Consider the following 22,645-nt stretch of genomic DNA (forward strand, 5'->3'; position numbering starts at 1 on the left):
GAGTCCGTGAGTTTGCATTCTGGGTCCTCATCCTGCCTGCCACGCAGCGACCATGACAGAGATGAATTGCAGAATGGCAGATAGAGACAAAATACTGTTAATCTGACTGTCTGCAGGTTTTACACGCAGTTACTGTCCCTCCATTTACAAAGCCAGAGGCGTCACAGTGTCATTATTTTACATGTAGTTGTTTTTTTCCTGTGTAATAATATTCAACGTTGCTGTCAATACATTTTTCAAAAACATGTCTCTCTGTGCAAAAATGGGTTCAAAAACATAAACAGCTGTGGGATCCTGTTTTTCCGTGATTTAGACAGGGGGAACAAAGTGTAGCAGGATCAGCCTGATATTATTTGTATCCCGCTGTAACTTTACTGTATAAAGAGCAAACATCTCCAAAATGTCAGGAGCAGTTAGTCATTACAACAAGTGTTTGTGAACTAAAAATCAAGAATGTGGGATCCTGTTTGTCTGTGATTTGAACAGCCCAGTGCATGCTCCCAACGCAGCGGAGACCTACCTCAGCACTTGTGCAGGTGAAACCAAAGGGCAGATTTGCTTCACCATATTTTCTAGTCTTTGGCTTAGAATGAAGTTGGTTTGGAAACATATATAGCGATGCTTCATCTCCTGCTTTGCGTTTTGTGGGCGCCCCGTGCTAGCAGTGTCCAAGCGTTTTTTTGGGGGGGGGGGGTTTCCCCTTTTTTCCCCTTGCAATGGCTCTGCGCCCCCCTTAGGGGGCGGGCCCCACACTTTGGGAAGCTCTGGTGTAGGTCATCTACTAACTGGAAAGTTGGTGATTCAATCCCTGGCTGCTCCTACATGCGAAAGTATACTTGGCCAAGATACTGAACCACAGATTTCACTCTAGTATGGTCACTGGAGTGAAAATAGGAAAGAAAAGTGCTTGTGTGGATGAATGAATGAATGAATGAATGAGCCATGTCGCATAAAGTTCTTTGAGTGCTTGAGTAGAGTAAAGAGCACTACACAAGGACCAGCCCATTTACAACTGGATATAATTACTGTTCCAGTGTGTTTTCTTGTGAAACACATGATTTGTGATTAAATGTTTCTACAGCAGTGTATCTAACGTGTATCTAATGATGTAAGATTTGGTTAAGCACATAACTGTACTGACTTAGCCTTAAACCAGAGAAGCAGCTAAAAGCACCCAAGGAAGAAGGAGAGTTCAGCTAACTAAATGAAGTTTACATCAAGTGAGTGGACCTTTATTTTGAACAAAGACTGTGTGTGTGTGTGTGTGTGTGTGTGTGTGTGTGTGTGTGTGTGTGTGTGTGCGCGCGCGCGCCCCTTCCCTAACTTGAAGGCTGATTGGTTGGGTGTTGTCAAGGAGATGACTGGACACGAGAGGATAAGGTTCAACTCGAATAACAAAGTAACAGAAGAGAGCAGCACACCGCTAAACAGACAGTCACACTCTTGCATGCTGCACTTTCTATTTTGGACAAATGTGACAAATTTAGGTTAAAGTGACTCTGTTAACCTGTGAACTGACTGAACCCTCCTCTGCTTTTCACGTTCGTATCCCAGTTTGGATAATGGAGAGCTGCAATCAGCGGGTGTTCACACTGCTGCTCCTGCTGCGCTGCTTCATGAGTCTCTCCACCTCGTCCATCGACACCAGTAAGTTTTTAACACCCGGATACAACTGTGTGAAATACTCCACAAACTCAACTAAAAGAGGCTTGGTGCACGTGTGTGTGCTGTATTTCTCTGTGCACAACGCTCTGATTGCGCTAAATATGTGAGAGTCAAAGTAACAAAACAAAGACATGCAATCATTTTTAAAATCTCTGTGAGTGTGTTAACAAGGTTTTTCCAAAGACACCAGCAACACATTTCAAATAAACCAGGCCAAGTTTATTTGTTAGTATTTCTACTAATTACTTCAAAAACATGAGAGGCTGAGACGTTCTAGTGCTTCAGTGTGTGCTCAGGCTGTACTGCTGTCCATAAAGTAGAAATCACTGACTAGGCTCAGGAACACTGACCCTGTATATCACACACGTTTTGCCTTCTACATAACTTCTGTTGAACTAAAGGTCTATGAAGACAGTGCCCAACAAAATTCGGCTTGTAATCACAAACAAGTGTCACAGTCCACCGTGTCCATTTCACAGTTTGCCTGTCCAAAGCCTGAAACGTCCCGCATGCAGAAGTTGCATTACTAGAAGGGGGAGATAATATATTTATAATATATATAAGTCGGTAGGAGGGATGGGTACCGTTATCCGGTGCCATGATGGCACCGGTTCTGACATAAATGGTAGTAACCAGACCGAAAAGCAGCGCACATTTCGGTGCTTTATTTCGGTGCTTTTTTTTCCTGAGCTGTGATACACTTCTAGCCAATCATTTTACGTTTCCGAGGATAGTAGGCGGGCCCAGGTATGTACGTTCTTTTAGAGCAGAGCTACAGATTAAAAATGCCCAAGGCGAAGTGATCAAAGTCTGGCTGTATTTCACAGCAAAATATGCAAACTCAGCAGCAACAAGTGCTTTAAGCTGATACTGTGATACTGTCAAAGGAGGTAACACCTCGAATCTGATGAAACACCTGGCGACGCATAGCGTTTTCTTAAAAGTCGAGAAATGCACCGTATTTGATAGCTTGCTGCGAGACCTCACACCGAGCACATCTACTGCGGGTGTGGTGCCTGTTATCGGACCCGGAGTTAGCAACATCCCCCAAAAACCCGAAGAGGAGAGTCCTGGCCCCTAGCCCTGCCAGTGTAGCAGAAATGATGAGGATGATGATGCAGCAGCAGCCATTCTTCTCTGCGTGAGTAGCTTCATGTTGTTCGTGTGTAATTTACGTTGAGTAGGCTAACCACGTTATTACATTAATGCATGTAAGGTGAACTAGCAAACACCGTCGTAGTTACATGCGGCTGTCTTCTTGTTTGATGGCAGATACTCCCTTCACCCTGGCCAAAAAGGCTAAAATGACCAAAGAAAAAGTGGAAAACAGTTAAACATGAGAGGTTTTTGGACAAAGTTGGTGTTTTTTCCATTGTTTAAGCACTGCTTCCAGCCAAGAGTGATACCATATATGCCCTATAGCTGCAGAAAAGGCTAACATTGTTATCTTTTTACAAAAAAACAGCTGAACATGAGAAGTTTTTGGACCAATTTTGTGTTCTCCATTCTTTAAGCACCGGTTTGAGCACCGTTTAAGCACCGGCACCGTTTCAAAAGTACCGATTTGGCACCGGTATCGGATAAAACCTAAACGATACCCATCCCTAGTCGGTAGTGAGATAAACATGTATGATGTACACTCCAGAGTCCTTCATCACTAGAAACAATTAAGCTAGGCTGCTAACATGTATTTGCTTGTAAATGTGTTCTGTGTCTTAATAAATTAATTATTGTACATGAAATATACAGATGGGAGCCAAATTCAAGAGCAAACCTAGACCAGACCTCTAAAGTAAGGAGATGTGATGGCTGATGTTGTTATACCTAAGGGTTTGTCTTACTTATGCTCACACCATATGAGACCAAATATTTTAATTGTGGGAGAAATTTAAAAGGTCAAAGTGGGACATGACCAGTAGCGTGATGGAGAATGACCGAGCTAAGATCCTGTGGGACTTCCAGATACAGAAGAATTGGTTCTTATACAGGACTTTTCTACTCTGAGCACTCTATACAACTCGTTCATTCACCCAATCACGCAAGCTAAGTTGTTAAGTGCTCCCTATCTAACATTCACACTCAGAGAGCAACATGGGAACCACTAACCTTCCAGTTAGTAGCTGACCTGCTGTGACGGAGTGACCCGTCTCAAGGCAGAGTCCGCTGAGTATGGCACCGCCACCATTAGATCACCACCATTAGTTCGATTTGGCACCCGGGGCGGCGTATCTTTCTGACGACCGAGTAGAGGAATAAAAGGGGTGAGGAGCAAGTTGTGAGCCGCATCGGGGGAGGCTAGATTTTGGTTCCCACTTACTTGTTAAGGGCGTCGGTCGGGGGGACGTGCGGGGGATCGCCAATCGTGCAGGGTGACGCAAGCCGATGGTATGGGGGTGTGGGGTTTAAATAATGAGTTCACGTGTGTCTGGACCGTCATGAGAATGGCCTCATTACGTGGGCCGTTAATGTGTATATGAAGTCGGGTAGACTTCCGGGAAATAGTTGAGAGCCTGTATCAATGTATATGTTTTGTGAGTGTATAATGAAAAAGAAATTCTGGGGGAGGGAGACGGGGATTAAAGTTAGAATAAAGAATTGGTGGTGACGCCAAGGGGGAGGGGTTACGGGATATAAGAGACGGCGAGCCGGATATGAAGGGGGGTGTGTGTTGTAACATACAGGCTGTGTAGCGTGGCTCTCAGTTTTATGTCTTTGCAACCATCTTTTTATGCACTGGGGAGGCCGTTTCAAATAAAGTATCCACACTAATACCTTACCGACTACGCCTGTGTTTGTCCGGGAGAGGTCTGGAAGGGGACCCCGTGACACCTGCTCTACCACCTGAGCTACAACCACCCCGGACAAAATGGTGGTGGCTAACCAACCAGACATAGTGGTGGTGGACCAACTGAAGAAGACGGCCGTAGTGATAGATGTAGCAATACTGAATGACGGCAACATCAGGAAGTAGTAACACGAGAAGCTGGAGAAATACCAAGGGCTCTAGAAGATGTGGAGGATGAAGGTAGCAGTGGTGGCAATCGGAGCGCTTGGTGCAGTGACTCCCAAGCAAGGCGAATGGCTCCAGCAGATTACAGGAACAACATCAACAACATTGTCGAAGACCCAAGCTTGCAGCATGAAAAACAAAAGTTTGATGCTGATGCTTTGGTGCCTGCTTCCTGAACTGACACTGGGAGCTGGTTCCACCACAGGTGATGGTCCTGGTTGAAGATTCACTGAACTCAGAGTGCCTCCACACTCACCAGAATTCAGTCTAATAGAAAATATTCAGATTTGGTGGAATGGGAGATTTTGAACACACACAGTGGGATGCCTTCTACATCCGGGTGTCCCCAAACCACCACCCACCTGCTCTTGGATAAAGGACTTCTTGGTCAACAGACCCCAGCCGGTGAAGCTCGGCCCTCACCTCTCTTCCCCTCACACTCTCAGTCCTGAAACTGGGAAAATGGTGTGCATCAAACAACCTGACACTTAACGTCACCAAGACCAAGGAACTCATCCTGCACTTCAGGTGGAACAGAACTGCCTCTGCCCCCCTGCACATCAACGGAGAAAGTGTAGAGCGAGTGGAGTCCTTCAAATTCCTTGGCGTCCACATCTCTGCAGACCTCTCCTGGTCAACTAACACCACGGCGCTAGTCAAGATGGCCCAGCAGCGGCTACACATCCTAAGGGTGCTTGCACAAAAAGTAATCAGTTCTCTGCCTGTCTGTCTCTGTCATCCAGTACTGTACTGTGTATTTATATTTATATTAAGTGTATAGTTAAATTATTGTATAGTCTTTATAATGTGCTAAGGTACCCATGCACTTTTCTAGAGCTGTTTCTAATCTTCTTATACTATGTATAATGACAATAAAGGCTTTCAATTTAATTAAATAGTGTCGCTAACAAAGTGGCCAGTGAGTGTATTTCTGTTGTTTGTATGTGTTCTTGAGTGCTTGTACAGCTTAGGCACTGGACAAGCACTGTTGACTGGTTGTTGGTTGCTCCAGTCTGCAGGCCAAATATCCTTGAGCAAATTACTAACCCTAAGTTGCTCTCCAAAGCATCCATCAGTGTATGAGTGTGTGTGAATATTACGTAGAGAGAAAAAGTGCATGTTGTCTAAAACACTGAGTGCTCTGGGAGAGTAGAAAAGGACTATATAAGAATGGGTCAAATGACCGTTTTTAACCTCTAGGAACTCATGAAAGCTGCCCAAGAAAAAAAACAATTACTAAACTACAAAGGTTATCAAATCAAATCTAAATATAACCTGTGAGCATTGTGAATAACCCCTCGTCTGTCAGCTCAACAAATAGACTTAATTTACAATACATTTTTGAGAGATGAATTGAATTTTCAACCTGCAAAATTCTTTAGTGAGGCCTCTGTACCTTCTGGTCACCCGTGCATTGGATGTTATCCTCTCCAGGTCTTGTATTTACTTAGGCCATGTGGAGGGGATGAGCTGTTTCCCACCAACAGGGGCTCATGTGCCCTAGGACATTCAAGTTGCCATGGAAACAAAGCTAATAAACTTCAGGGGTGGTCATAAATTTCCTCATTATTTGGCCTGTGGCCCAGAGGGAAGGGGCCATGGGTGACAGTGTGGAGGCTGCCGGAGCCTGCTTTTAGATAAGCTGCGTCTTAGACGTTGGTCCCACGGTAGATTTAGCAGACCAGGTCTACAATGTTATGATATGTGTGTCCTCCGAGGATCTGCTCTTCAGATGTGGTTTAACTAACTCTGACCTATCAGGCTAAAATGGTCCTGTTCCTTGTCAGCCAGCTATTTTTCTGCCAAGGGTGTTGTTTTGACCTCCTTGGCATTTTAATAATTCTGTAACTCTGTTAAATTAAAACCACATTATGTTATTTTTCATGACTTTTGTTTAAATGGGCTTATTTAGCAAATATTGAATTTTTGGGTGTATGGGATCAAAAGGAAAAAAGTCACGACAACTTCTACCTAGAACCACCATTTAAACCTGTCCTGCATGAATTATGACACCATCAATCAGGATTTGAAAAAAGATTTTTGAGCTTAATTTTTTTTAAATTTACTTTTCAAAGAGTTTTTTTTACAAGTACACTGGCTGACCAGTGGGTGGCAGGGTATGGAGTGACACATCAGTGTGTAGTGATTTATGTGCAAGTATACCATCAACACTGACACAAATACAAGAAAACCACCTATAAATACCTGTCTACTGTAGTGAGCACTGTGTGTGAAAGGGTTAATGTAACACCAGACTGGTTAGCACACATTTTGTGCGCACATTTTGAGTTGAAGATTGATAAAAACATCCCAGAGCTAGCCAGAGATGACTGAAAAACATGGTAGCACCAGAGATACTCTGCATAGACCCAATAAGGAAGAAAAAAAAACAGAAAAGAAGAAGGAATTCAAATTTTAGTCAAGTGTAAACCAAAAAGCTGGTATCTTGGGTTGGTAATTGTGAACAAAATGGTATTCAGGTGGAAGCCTTCATCTCGTTTGCAAATCCATATCTGTGCTGATGTGCAAACGTTAGTTTCATTTTTTTTTAAAAAGACACTACTGAATTCTTTTGGTTTGTAAGAACATTAAACAATGAAGTCAGAGTTGCACAGTTTACAGAGAATGGGAACGCGAAAATATTCAGCAAGCTGAAATTTGTTGGCTGACGTTACACGACAATAGCTTTAAAATGAAAGGAAGGCAACATAAACTCAAACAACCATAATGGTTCGAAATACTTTAAAATACTGTGAAAAAAAAAAAAAAAACCAAAAGCAACACAACTCAAAAACACAGAGTGTGTTCAGGTTAGCCCATTTTTAATAAAGAGAAATTGATCAAAGTAACCTTTTAAAAAAATCTGTAACAACCTTGCTTTGACTGTGTAATATGTGGGAAGTTAGTCTCTTGTTTTTTTTCTTCCCTGTCAGTGAATGTGGTAGATTTCTGTGGCCAGACAATCCAAGGTGACGGTATGATCATCAACTCACACCAGGAATCCAAGAAGTACTACTTTGTGATCATGGGGACTGATTGCCACCTGACAATGCAGGCCAGCTCTCCCAAAGACAAGGTCCAGTTCCATTTCCGCTTCTTCCTGGTTTACAGCTTGCTTAGAGTGGCCCCCCTGAGTCCTGCGCCTGTCTTGCCAGAGTCTCTGTCCCCCCACGGTTCTGCCCCTCTCAGCCCCAGATCGCAGTCTACCTCTGGTGAAAACTCAGAAGATCCGTGTCATGCCGGCTCTTACGTTCAGTTCTATGATGGTCGGGACACAACCTCGCCTCTCTTGGGGCCTCCTCTTTGTGGGAAGAGCCCACCCCGACCAGTGCTGTCCACAGGAAACTACCTGACCCTGAGGCTGGTGACCAGGGGGACTCAGCCTCGAGTTGACTTTGTGGGGGACTTCACCTCCTTCAGACTGGGTAAGAAAAACACGGTAAAGGTTATGAAAATGTGTTTGAAAGTCAGTCTTTAGCTAAGAAACAGGAGACCTTTAATCAAACACATACTTTAGGAAAGTTCTGCTTTGTTTTACTTCAAATTCAAATTCAAATTTTATTTGTCACGTACACAGTCATACACAGTACGATATGTAGTGAAATGCTTGGACAACTGCTCGTGACCTAAAGAAAACAAAAAAGGAAAAGGCTATGAATAAGAAAGGAAATAAATATGAAAAATTAAAAAGGGTAAATTTAACTAGGAAGGAATAAAATATAAATTAAGGTTAAAAATGAAATAACTGTACAACACAAATTAGAATGAAGGGTAAATTTAACTGGGAGAATAAGATAAAATATATAAATTAAAGTTGAAAATAAAATAACTGTACAACAAAATACACAATATAGAACTATATAAGAATGTATGAAGAAATATAAATAAATATATACACAATAACAGCAGCTGTACAAGTATTAACTGGAAATGAAGAATATAATGTCCAGTGTTGTGCAATCCACATTACTTGAAGGTCAGCTGAAGTTAAAAGCGATGACAGAAGAAGCTTATAAGAAACTGGAATAACACGTCTTGTATTTTAATGTAACATTTTATTTTGCAGATACAAAATGTCACTGGAGATTTAACAGGATAGACAGATGCTGCATCATTTAAAGTCAGTGTTAATTTAATTTGAGAAGTAGCGCTGGGGGCTTTTGGCCTACTACTCCTTGCAGAAACTCTCTAAATCCTTTAGGTGTCGTTGCTGCAACTTGGCAACTCAAAACGGGAGCTCTGTCCACAGATTTCCTACAGGACTGAGGTCTGGAGACTGGCTAGGTCACTCCTGCAACTTGTGCAGGTCTGCAGGGTTGTCACTGACAGCTCTTTGATTTTACCCATAGTAGTGCTGAGGTTGGAATGGAGAAAATCGGTTCTGTGAGCAGGTGTGATTTCTTTTTTTTTGCCTGTCCGGTTTGGTTCCTTAGCCATCAGAATTGATATCTGAAAGCCAACAAAGGCACCCAATGGATTTACTTTTCCAAGTGGATCATCACGGCCTTGCCGTTTTAGTCCATTTGATCAACCCTTGTTGTTATTATTTATTTTATTTTATTTTCAGTTGTTACAGACGGGACAGACATGGCTGGGGGATAGGAAAGGAAGAAAGAGAGATGAAGGAACAGAAAAACAGAGGGGAAGAGGGACAGTGAGAAAGTAAACTTAAAAAGAAAAAAAATCTCCCAGATCACCTGTTGAGAGAAAAAAAAGAAAAAAAGAGAAAACAAGCAAAAAAAAGAGAGCAACATAATAAGTGTAAATAACAGTAAATACTAAATATTAAATGTTTTTGTGCAGCACACAGGACCGACAGCACACAGTGTGCTTTGAGGTAGCAGCCAAGAAAAGTGTAGCTTGTCTGAACACCCGTGTGGATCAGTGCGCTTGTTTTCAAAAGGTTTCTCCATGTAATGATCTGCTAGAGGGTGTAGGGAGCCATAGCCCTGTCCCCCAGGGCATGAAGCATGCATGGAGGAGATCCAGGCCCCAGACATCCAGAGGCTCCAGAGTGCGAGAGCCCAAGGAGGTCCACTTTAAGGGCAACCATGCCACCCTCCTGAGAAGATTTGAGGAGAGCCCCAGACGAGAGAACTCCCAGCAGCCACAGAGCAGAAGCCAGAGGGAGCTGCAGTGGCGTGCCCGCGGGCTCTGCCGGCAGCCAGCTGTGCCAGAGTGAACCGAGCCGTAGGCCCAGAGGCCGGAGGGCCCCCCAATCCCCGGAAGAGGCCTGACCAAGCCATGGGCACCAGGACCCGCCAAGCGGCCACCAGGAGTGAGCCGGTACATACATGAGCGCCCAGCCCTGGACACCACCTAGACCCAGGAGATGTAACCCTTTCCCCTGAGGTGGAGACAAGCATACCGCTCCCGGCTCTGCAGCAGCCGGGAGGCCCTGCATCACAGACCCCAATTGGACGGCCAACTCCTCCTCCCAGCCTCTGCGTCCCAATGGCTAACAGAGAACAGGGGGGGGTGAAGACCCCATACCTCCCTCCTCCCACTCATGTGTAGTGTTGCTGCGTGCTGTTCCCAAGTGCATTTAAAACACGGGAGGGCATGGTGCTGCTGGCAAAGAACAGCAGGTGTCAGCACGGCCCCTCTCGAGAACCCTCAATGTCTACATGCATTTAAAATCAAGAGGCGGCCACCAGCACCAGAGGTGAGGTTCAATACACAGACCGTCCCCCACCCCCAAGCCCCTATATGTGTGTGTTATGAGAGTGTGAATAATGCGGATGTCTAGGTTGTGGAATAAAATTGAGGCGCAGGCGGCCAGAAGGGGACAGAGGGGACACAGCAGGTGTGATTTCTAGACATGAAGAGCTGAGATCAGGAGTAGCTGTAATTGATTTACTGATTTGTTCCTATGTATGTGCCATTGTAATGTATGGGCACAGCCAGTCTGTGGGCTGATATTTGGTGAAAGAAAAGAGAGAGACTGGTCATTTCTGTTTAAAACTTACAAATTCAACAGGGCATCAGAAGTATTCCCCCCAGTGCACACTGCTGAATAGTGCAAAAGTTCATATTTAAATTCTTAAACAGTGATGTAGATTGTATTCAGAGTAGTTGTAAAAGCAATGAGAAGTCTTTTGTTTTAATATTAGTTGTTGGCAGATCACTGGAAATAGACCAACGTTTTTTAGGGTTTGCCAAGTTTTCCACTCAGGCCTTTTATATAAGTGCTGTTTTGTTTCTTTGGGGATATTTATTTGATATCTCCCTTTGAGGTAGCAGCAAGGGATCAATTCATTATCCCGCCTCACTGTATCTGCAGCTAGACTTTGTGACTCTGTGTCAGCAATACGTGGAGGCTTTACATTTGCAGATTTCTGTTTGCCATACCTCAGGAAGGCCAGAAGGTAATTTCTTCAAATTTGGTAGATATATTCATTCTTGTCCTTACCACATCTTCCATTATAAAATGGACCAGAACCAGAACACAGGGCATCTTTCTTCAGGAGACAACACTTTGATTTCTTGTCAAGCTGAGTTTGTTGTCGCTTGTTCAGGTGTTTATTGTGTCTTTCAGTTTCCACATAACACTGAGTAGAGATGTGAAAACAGATTATTTTGCTCAGTGTACATTGGTGCTGTTTGTGGTAAAAGAACGTCTTCGGTATGGTTTGAAGTTTGAAAAAGTTTTGTGTCTAACATTAGTTTTGTGTCATGCAGCAGACACGTAGATTTATATTTAAAAACAAATCATCTGTATATTTTTGTGCACGTGGCTTAATAAGTTCATCTGCATGTTTTCAGTGGGAGAAACGTTTTGTCATCATCCAAGTGACTTCCTAAACGTAAAGAGCAGTGTGTGAGTGATACACTGTGGCTGTGGTTTCATGGTCAGAGTAAGGTTACACCAGGTGGAGCAGAGAAACATGTGAATTTAGATGATGATGCTGAGATTCATTGACTGAATTCCACCATCATATCAACTTTATACCACCTAGAAAAACAGACAGCATAAACAGTGTGCTGTCAGTGTGGAGGATGGAAATCAGCCAGGACAACTCAGGAAACATCTGCTCACATCTGGTTGATTTAAGTTGTGTACATCCACAAAGAGCAGCAGGTCAGCTGATCACAGCCTGTACACTAAGAAAATCTACTGCAGCTCTTAGTAGAAATTATTGAGAGTTATGATTATTTTCCCCACACTGAGCCACTAAGACCAATTATAGGGTTCCACACCCGCTGAATCCACTTTAACCTCTGACTGTACACATTTTCTGTTTTGTTTTGGGGGGGTTTCAGTTTCACAAAAATAGAAACATCCTCAAAAGAGGGTTTAAATTTATTGATGTCTTTATTATCCAGGTGAGTAAATCCCAAAAAGTTTATTCTGTTCATCTGGACGTAGCATTTTCAGTGGGAGAAATGTTTGCTCATCATCAGGTGACTTCTTCAGTCTCACCTGACTGCAGGTTTCAACCTTATAAACAGGACATTTGCATAATGACTGAAACCAGTACCACTGAAGGAACACTGATCATTAATATGCAAGTTCTCATGACTATATATCAACAACCACTGGTGTCTGTGAAGGTTCTCAGTCATCCAGGTCATCATAGTCAAAGGAGCTTTCAAAGAAAAGCGTCTGGACTTCTTTAAGTTGCTTGAAGACGTTTCACCTCTCATCCGAGAAGCTTCTTCAGTTCTAAGGTCAAATGGTGGAGAGTCCCAGATATAAACCTAGTTGGAGTTTCCCCCCACAGAGGGACAAAAGGACCCCCTGATGATCCTCTAATCGCCTGAGCCAAGGTGTGAAACTGGGTGTGGGTCCCAATCAGCCAGAGTTTCAGGTGAGTTCATTGTGAAACCTGGCCCCACCTTATCAAATCAAATCAAATCAAATCAAATCACTTTTATTGTCACATCACATGTGCAGGTACATTGGTACAGCACATGTGAGTGAAATTCTTGTGTGTGAGCTTCACAAGCAACAGAGTTGTGCAAAATACAATAATGTAAACAAGCAAAATACAAGAATGGCTACATCTGAAACTAATAAATATATGTACAATATATAATAGTATATGCATTTCTGGATGTGTATACTAAATATTTTTCTACGTGTGTGTGTGTGTGTGTACACATATTTTACAAATTAAATAGAGTAAACAATAAATAAAATATATAAAATATACAGAGTGAGACATGTGCAAAACAGTGGCATTACTGTACAGTGTGGAGTGCATAATGTTGAAGTTCCAGTAGTGAAGCTGAGGTGTCTATGACGTGTTCAGCAGTCTGATGGCCTGATGGAAGAAGCTGTCTCTCAGTCTGCTGGTACGGGACCGGATGCTGCAGAACCTCCTTCCTGATGGAAGTAGTCTGAACAGTTTATGGCTGGGGTGACTGGAGTCCTTGATGATCCTCCCCGCTTTCCTCAGGCACCGCTTCCTGTAGATGTCTTGGAGGGAGGGAAGCTCACCTCCAATTATCCGTTCAGAGCACCGCACTACTCGCTGGAGAGCTTTGCGGTTGTAGGCGGTGCTGTTGCCATACCAGGTGGTGATGCATCCAGTGAGGATGCTCTCAATGGCACAGCAATAGAACGTCCTGAGGATGCGGGGGCTCATGCCGAATCTTTTCAGTCTCCTGAGAAAGAAGAGGCGCTGCTGCGCCTTCTTCACTGTTTTGTTTGTGTGTACTGACCACGTAAGATCCTCAGCCAGATGTACGCCAAGGAACCGGAAGCTGCTCACTCTCTCCACAGCAGCGCCGTTGATGGTGACGGGGGTGTGTACTTCTCTGCACCTCCGGAAGTCCACTATCAACTCCTTTGTCTTTGCGACGTTGAGGGTGAGATGGTTGTCTTGACACCAGTGGGTCAGGGCGCTGACCTCCTCCCTGTAAGCCGTCTCATCACCGTTGGTGATAAGACCCACCACTGTAGTGTCGTCCGCAAACTTCACAATGATGTTGGAGTTGTTAGTGGCTGTGCAGTCGTAGGTGTAGAGTGAGTACAGGAGAGGGCTCAGTACACACCCCTGTGGAGCACCAGTGTTCAGTGTGACGGGGGATGAGGTGATGCTGCCCAGTCTGACCACTTGGCGTCTGTCAGACAGGAAGCTAAGGATCCAGCTGCAGAGGGAGCTGCTCAGTCCTAGATCCTGCAGTTTCCTGTCCAGCTTCGAGGGAACGATGGTATTGAATGCTGAGCTGTAATCTACAAACAGCATCCTCACATACGTGTCTCTCTTCTCCAGATGTGACAGGGCAGTGTGTAGTGTCAGGGCTATGGCATCATCAGTGGACCTGTTGTGGCGGTATGCAAACTGTAGAGGGTCCAGTGAGTCGGGTAGTGCAGAGCAGATGAAGTCCCTGACCAGCTTCTCGAAGCATTTGCTTACGATGGGGGTCAGGGCTACAGGTCGGCAGTCGTTCAATGAGGAGGTGGTGGAGGATTTGGGTACAGGGACGATGGTGGCCATTTTGAAGCAGGCTGGGACTACAGACAGAGAGAGGGAAAGGTTGAAGATGTGCGTAAACACTCCAGCCAGCTGAGCCGCGCATGACTTGAGGACGCGGCCGTGAATCCCGTCCGGACCAGTAGCTTTGCGTGCGTTCACCTTCCTGAAGCACTTCCGCACATCCTCCTCAGACACAGTGTGCGCACTGACGTCATCCGCGGTGCGCACACTGTCCGGTCTCATGGTGTTCGCTGTGTCGAATCTAGCGTAGAATACGTTTAGATCCTCACACAGAGAGGCCGTGGTCTGCGGTGTGCTGGTTTTCCCTCTAAAGTCTGCGATCGTGTTTAGTCCCTGCCACATACTCCGAGGGTTGTCAAACTGTTGCTCCACCCTGTCCCTGTACTCACGTTTGGCTGCTTTGATCGTCTTCCGGAGTTGGTAATGTGCGTGTTTGTAGTCCGATGTGTATCATGCAAATTCCTGAGATCAGATGGCCCTTTAGATGCAGATGGACAGCTGAGTCTTGTCCTGTGGAGGTGGCTTCTCTATGTTGTGCCATGCACTTGTGAAGTTTGCACTTTCCATCTGCATCTAAAGGTCAAAGGTCACTCTTTCGAGGATGCCAATGTTCACATTTTGGACAGAGAGGACAGATGGTTTGAAAGAGGAGTGAAAGAAGCATCTATGTCCACTGTGAGCGACCATCTTTGAACAGAGGCGGGGTTTACGACACCAACTCTCTGCCATCTATAATCCAGTTTTGAGATCCTTCCCAGACGCCTTAACGCCCACTCACATCCTGGGCCATCTGACCTCAGGAATTCGCATGATAAGGTGGGGCCAGGTTTCACAATGAACTCACCCGAAACTCTGGCTGATTGGGACCCACACCCAGTTTCACACCTTGGCTCAGGCGATTAGAGGATCATCAGGGGGTCCTTTTGTCCCTCTGTGGGGGGAAACTCCCACTAGGTTTATATCTGGGACTCCCCACCATTTGACCTTAGAACTGAAGAAGCTTCTCGGATGAGAGGTGAAACGTCTTCAAGCAACTTAAAGAAGTCCAGACGCTTTTCTTTGAAAGCTCCTTTGACAACAACCACTGATCAATGATCCTTGAGTCATGATCAGTGACCATGGGAAACCTGGTCATTGATCCACTCTTTGTGGATGTACACGACTTAAATCAATGTGGAAATCAATTTACTGACTGGTGGAATTCAGTCAGTGAATCTTAGCATCATCAGCAAAATTCACATGAATCGCTGCTACACTTGATGTAACCTTACTCTGACCATGAAACTACAGCCATAGTGTATCAGTCACACACTGTTCTTTACTTTAAACCCATCACACTACAACTAACTAACCTGTTTATCCTGCAGAGGATTTTAATGCAGCCTTTGAATAACACACTTGGTTTGACTCAGTTTGTTTTGCAGCATGTTTCTCAATGTGATAAAACATAATGTCACATAGACTTAATATCTGATTAAAAACACGAGGACCTACATGGAAGCTTTAAATTCCCAGTCTATCAAGCAATACTGAGCATCCTTCCCTTTAAATCCAAGCTCTCTTCTTCCTCTCCTGTCCTTCTGTCTTAGTCTTTGGCCATGGAGAAAGACATTACCATATGGCCAGAGGGTGCCTCTCAGCAGCTGCAGGACTGTTTTGACAGGACTAACTGGGATATCTTTGAACATCAGGAATTCAATTCAATTTTATTTACACAGCGCCAAATCACAACAACAGTCGCCACAAGGCACTTTATACTGTAAGGTAGACCCTACAATAATACATAGAGAGAATAACCCAACAATCATATGACCCCCTATGAGCAGCACTTTGGCAACAGTGGGAAGGAAAAACTCCCTTTTAACAGGAAGAAACCTCCGGCAGAACCAGGCTCAGAGAGGGGCGGGGCCATCTGCTGTGATTGGTTGGGGTGAGAGAAGGAAGACAGGATAAAGACATGCTGTGGAAGAGAGACAGAGGTTAATAACAGATATGATTCAGTGCAGAGAGGTCTGTTAATACATAGTGAGTGAGAAAGGTGACTGGAAAGGAAAAACTCAGTGCATCATGGGAATCCCCGGCAGCCTATGTCTATTGCAGCATAACTAAGGGAGGATTCAGGGTCACCTGGTCCAGCCCTAACTATATGCTTTAGCAAAAAGGAAAGTTTGAAGCCTAATCTTGAAAGTAGAGATAGTGTCTGTCTCCTGAATCCAAACTGGAAGCTGGTTCCACAGAAGAGGGGCCTGAAAACTGAAGGCTCTGCCTCCCATTCTACTTTTAAATACTCTAGGAACAACAAGTAGGCCTGCAGAGAGAGAGCGAAGTGCTCTAATAGGGTGATATGGTACTACAAGGTCATTAAGATAAGATGGGGCCTGATTATTTAAGACCTTGTATGTGAGCAGCAGGATTTTGAATTCTGGATTTAACAGGAAGCCAAAACAGGAGAAATCTGCTCTCTCTTTCTAGTCCCTGTCAGGACTCTTGCTGCAGCATTTTGGATCAGCTGAAGGCTTTTCGGGGAGTTTTTAGGACTTCCTGATAATAATGAATTACAGTCGTCCAGCCTGGAAGTAATAAATGCATGAACTAGTTTTTCAGCGTCACTCTGAGACAGGATATTTCTAACTTTAGAGATGTTGCGCAAATGGAAGAACGCAGTCTTACATATTTGTTTAATATGTGCGTTGAAGGACATATCCTGGTCAAAAATGACTCCAAGGTTCCTCACAGTGTTACTGGAGCCCAAGGTAATGCCATCCAGAGTAAGAATCTGGTTAGATACCATATTTCTAAGCTTTTCAGGGCCGAGTACAATAACCTCAGTTTAATCTGAATTAAGAAGCAGAAAGTTAGCGGCCATCCAGGTCTTTATGTCTTTAAGACATTCCTGCAGTTTAACTGTGTTATCTGGCTTCATGGACAGATAGAGCTGGGTGTCATCTGCATAGCAGTGTAAATGTATGCTATGTCTTCTAATGATACTGCCTAAGGGAAGCATGTATAATGTAAACAGAATTGGTCCTAGCACTGAACCCTGTGGAACTCCATAATTAACCTCAGTGTGTGAAGAGGACTCTCCATTTACATGAACAAACTGGAGTCTATTAGATAGATATGATACAAACCACTGCAGTGCAGTACCTGTAATACCTACAGCATGTTCTAATCGCTCTAATAGGATATTATGGTCGACAGTATCGAACGCTGCACTGAGGTCTAGCAGGACAAGCACAGAGATGAGTCCACTGTCAGAGGCCATAAGAAGATCATTTGTAACCTTCACTAAAGCTGTTTCTGTGCTGTGATGAGCTCTGAAACCTGACTGAAACTCTTCAAATAAACCTCTGCAGATGATCTGTTAGCTGTTTGACAACTACTCTTTCAAGGATGTTTGATATAAAGGAAGGTTGGAGATTGGCCTATAATTAGCTAAGACTGCTGGGTCTAGAGATGCTTTTTGAGTAAAGGTTTACTCCATGCTGCCGTAACACACCTGGAGCTATGTGTGGATGCTTTTCATGGATTACTGCTAAGCTTTTAACACCATTCTTCCACACAAACTGGTGGTTAAGCTACAGGACCTGGGGCTTCCATACAGCACCTGCATGTGGCTCAACAGCTTCCTCTCAGGCTGTAGACAGAGAGTGAGAGTTGGCCATCACACATCCTCAGCCCTGAGCCTCAGCACTGGCTCACAGAGACTGCTGGTGTCCTTCTACAGAGCCACCAACAGACACAGACCTATTGCATATGCATCTGGTACACTAGCTGCACCGTGGCTCAGAGAAAAGCACTCCAAAGGATCATTAACACCACCCAAAGGATCACTAGCTGCCCTCTCCCCACACTGGAAGATCTACACAATACCCACCGTCTTAAAAAAGCTGCTGCTACTAAAAAATGTCCATCACGCCACTCTTGAATTGATCTATGCGCTGACTGAAGCATGTATGTGGGAATGTATGTGAATGTGTGCTCATACTACTTTTATTAGCACTTTAAGTGTTTTATTTATTGATTTTATTGAATTTTATTGTTTTATTTATACTTTCACATTTTTATTTTTTATGCACTGATCGGGGACCACTTATAATGTGGTTGTACCTGTGACAATGACAATAAAGACATTCTGATTCTGATCTTTGAGTGAAGTTAGCTCTCTTTCATTTCTCTCCCTGTCAAATATGGCAGCTGGACCTTTAGCTGCAACACACTGAGGCTATGTCCACACATCATTTTCTCTCCATTTTGGCCTCCCACACTGAGACAGCGTTTTCCTCAAGGGAAAAACGCAGCGTTTTGAAAACGCTCTCGAAAACGCTGCCCCGGCGCAGTGTGGACACTAGAAAGCGCAGACTTTCTAAAACGATGACACATTTTAGTCATGTGATGCAGTCATGTGACCACTTAAAAAAAGATAGTGGAGTGCATTACAGCAGTTGTTTTGATTGCTCTCAATTTTGACAGCCCTAAAAAAGATTATTATCAGTTTGTACATGCTCCAGATAGCTTTACTTCAAATTCTTTCATTCCTACTCGCTTTTGCACCTGTGGACGCACAACTCTGTGAAAATGACTGAAAACGCTAGTGTGGACGCGGAGCGTTTTCAGACGAAAACGCCGTTTTCAAATCTATCTAGGCTAGTGTGAACGTAGCCTGAGAGACAAACTGCACACACACAGTTTGTGTTTGTTGAGTTGATAGAAACGCTGTGTTAGAAATTACCTCACACTTAAAAAGTATTACTCTCTTTATGTTGGCTCCTCTTCTGTAGGGCTAGCTAGATGCTGAAGTACCACAGCTTACAGACAGTTGCAGTCGTTCTAGTGCTGTGGCATAAACCAAACAAATTTGGCAAAATTCTAATCGGTTTGATGTTTGACGCATTCAACTCAAATCCATCAAACCAAAAGTAACAAGCCTGTCAGGGAGTAAAAGTAAAAAGCAGTCAGGAAATAAACTTCTCAAGTAAAGTACAGATACATGTTCTTAGGTAGAGTAAGGAAGTATTTGTACTTCGTACTTCCCACCTCTGACCGTACCTACCATACCTATTTTCTGTACAAGGTAGAAATCCATTGCATGCACTGAATGTGTGTGTCAGTATTCAGTGGCAGTAGTCTACCCACTACCAAAGTAATCCCTCTTTTTCACTTTCTTTGTTGTCTTCTTCTTCCTTCAGGTTTTAATCAATCAGATTGCAGCAATGAGCCTTACTTCACTTGCAGGAATGGAAAGTGCATCCCTCTGAGTTTGGTGTGTGATGAAAAAGGCATTGATAACTGTGGGGATGGAAGTGACCTGGAGGAAAACCTCACCACAGGCTGCAAAGGTCAGTTAGGCTGATACTTACTTAATTAGGAAATTTGAGGATTTTGGAATACTGTAAACAGTTTAAGAAATGTATTGTAAAGCTTACCAGTGAAACACCATTTGTAATATTTAATAGCTGACCCAAATCTGTCCTTCTTCAGAAGGTCAAATTTTACCTCCTGAACCTTCACCAGCAATAGCAACCCCTCCTCATCCCTTTCTGAGTCCACCCACTGTGCCCTTCCTGACACGTATGAACTGTGGTGCGCCGATTGGTCCTCCCAATCCTGAGTCGGTAGCAGGTACGTAAACTTGCAAAGACAGTGCTTACACCCTGCAGTCAGTTGGCTGCTAAATAACAAAATTCAGTTGCACTCAAGAGTAGTCCAATAAAATTTCTTCAGTCATTGTTTCCCAGAAGATCATTATCAGATGTGATGTGGCCAGTAGGGGTGACTGTGGAGGTGTCAGACTGTTTGAAAGCCTCGTTACAATTCTGGCACAATTGCTTTAAATGCTGCAGCTTTTACAAAGCCTCGCTTTGCCCAGCGCTACAGAGCTCTATCTAGAGGAGCAGACTGCTTGCTTTCAGTGGTCAGAATTTCATTCATGTGCTTAATTTATTGTGGAGAAGTAAGTTATAGCAAATATCTACAGAGCAACATAATCATAGTCAAAGTGACCATTCAGTTGAAATAGTGGAGGGTTTTTTTAAAATATATTTTGGCCCTTTGTTCATATTCAGATATACTTTTAAGGAACTCTCTGCAGCAGGAACATAAAGAGAGGCTCTGAAGTGCTGATGGATGGTCAGGCAATCTGTGGTTTATGACTTTTTGTCACCGTTTGTTTGGTAGAGAACTCAATCGCAGGACTCAGAAGCTTAGGGAGAAGATGAAGGGTTTATTTGTGATATTGCACCAGGTGAAGATATATAAATATATACAATGGGATAAGAAAACACAGGGCTCAAGGGAGTCCAAGGCTGAGGGAAAGGTCTGAGGCAGGCACCAACATTAGTTCTTCTTTACTCCGTCCGTGACTCACTCAAGCAGTCTGATCTAAAACGCTCACCGTCACTCACACACATCCACAGAGTTCAAAGCGACAGGGGACACAGGCAGGGGATCTGGGAAGCCTGTACACAGGGGAAAATACATCAGGGAGAAACTCTGAGAAATCTCAAGGAAAAGATGCTCAAGTGGCTGGGCTACACTGACACTATTCAGTACAACGATCCAGCGAGGAAGCAGTCGCCTGCCATCTTAAGTAGTCTGCCAGGTAATCACTCACAATGAGAAGCCAGAGTAGGATTAGCATGAATGAGCAACAGGTGTGCGTTGAAGGTGGGTGCAGAGGTGGGGGAGCAAGGTCCAGCTCTGCCCTGGTGGGAGAGGCGAAGGCAAAAAAAAACACACCACACCGGATCCTGAGATTCGTGACACTTTTTTTATGAATGGATGATCAATGGGCAGGACATTTCCAAGTCCATGGACCCTGTTGGGTATCACTGAATTGTTGACTATTGTTTTTTTGTGAGGTGGAGCTTCCCCACCACACACATAAATGAATGTACTTTTTCACTGCTGCTGTTTATTTAATTATGACTGTCATTTCCGATACAAATAACTATACTTTGTTTTAACTCTAGACTCCCCTGCCTCTTTGTCCCTGTTGGTTCTCTACATCATCATGGGCATGGTGACAGGTGGCATAGTGCTCTGCTGGTGCTTCTGGTCACCTGGCTGCTTCATGTGGCGAGTTAGCGCCTGTCGCTTCTTACCCTGCTGCAACTCAGCCTGTGCCTCATGCCAGTTGTGCACTCACAGCTGTATCCGCAATAAGGAGCACCGACCGGGAAAAGTCACTCCACACACACATGCCAGTGGCACACCGATGGGGACCGCGGTGGTTACTACAGCAGGTGTGTAAAGCAGCAGGACTGTCCAACAGGTCACGATTGGTACACAGAGATATGGCATGGACATGAATCATGAAGGCTGAGTGGTGTGTGACGATGTGTGAGACTCTGGCATGGACAGATCTGATGGAGTCGATTAAATGTGTTTTAAATGTAATCACACAGGTGGTGTTGTTTATGTTACTATGAGAAGATAAAGCAGGATAGAATTTATATCTGCAATTTAGTATGAAAGTATGTGATCAGTGTTTAGTCATATACATGCTATTTTCACTCTGTCTTTGAAGTAACTGTTTAGTCATGCTGTGAAAATATACCACATGTCCACAAAGTATGCTGAGGTCATATACTGAAGAAACAGCAGTGGAGTGGCCCACCTGGTGACAACAGCTGTTTGTCCCTTTGAAAAATTCACTTTTCACTCTCCATGCTGACATACTGTGGGGGAACATAACTAATCCATCCCCTGATAAATTTGTAATGTTTCTCAGTTCCAAAGAAATGAACAGTCTCTAATAAAACCCAGAAAACCACATAACAAACGCTATAAATTGATTTGGATTTCATTAAGTGAAATTCGTGGTGAACCTGTCCAATGCAGCCAGAATACTGCTTCCCACAGATTGGTTGTGTGCCCATGTACCACACAGATCCTAATCAGTCAATGAATTAATCAATCAGAGACTGCTAACCTCAACTCATTATTTGTATAAAGCACTTCTGTCTGCAGAACCAGTTCCTTCATTCCGACCTATCGACCACAAAGGGTAAGACCAAATAGCTGATAAAGGAAGTCAGGGACACAATTGTAGACCTGCACAAGGCTTGAATGGCCTATAAAACCATCAGCAAGTACTAAGTCCTGTTTCTCTTGGGAATCAAATAAGGAAAATTGTGTTCGTTAAGTTAGTTCTTTGATGTAACAATGCTTCTTGGCAATAAATCTAATAACTCTAAAAGGCTGTGTGTATGATGCCACATTTTTAAGGAAACAGCATTTGTATTTGTGTTGTCTCTTTATTTTGAACATGTTAAAATAGTATAACAACATCAACAACAGAGAAAAAGGAGACAAACAAACAAAGAAAAACAAAAGCAAAACAAAACAATAATAATTAGAAATTATAAATAATATGTTTAAAAAGCAGCTGGAAGAAGTGTAAGCTTATTTAATCCCACCCCTTCTCCCTCCTTTAGTAACTAATAGGCTACACCTTTTCTCCCTGTCCATTGTACATGTATTTGCTTTTATAACTGTAGTAACACGTCAAAAGGCTACTTTT

At 43.7% G+C, this 22,645-nt stretch overlaps 1 protein-coding gene across 1 annotated transcript; it reads left to right on the forward strand.

Annotated features, from left to right (window-relative positions):
* The first annotated feature begins 1,394 nt into the window (after window positions 1–1,394).
* ldlrad2 (low density lipoprotein receptor class A domain containing 2) lies at window positions 1,395–22,321 on the forward strand. Its single transcript, XM_026169180.2, has 5 exons — window positions 1,395–1,647; window positions 7,609–8,100; window positions 19,311–19,460; window positions 19,603–19,743; window positions 21,093–22,321. Exons 1-5 carry the CDS (start codon window positions 1,563–1,565, stop codon window positions 21,371–21,373), a joined length of 1,149 nt encoding a protein of 382 aa, XP_026024965.1. The 5' UTR covers window positions 1,395–1,562; the 3' UTR covers window positions 21,374–22,321.
* The last annotated feature ends 324 nt before the right edge of the window (window positions 22,322–22,645 follow it).

This window comes from Astatotilapia calliptera, chromosome 5, assembly GCF_964374335.1.
Source record: "Astatotilapia calliptera chromosome 5, fAstCal68.1, whole genome shotgun sequence".
NCBI lineage: Eukaryota > Metazoa > Chordata > Actinopteri > Cichliformes > Cichlidae > Astatotilapia > Astatotilapia calliptera.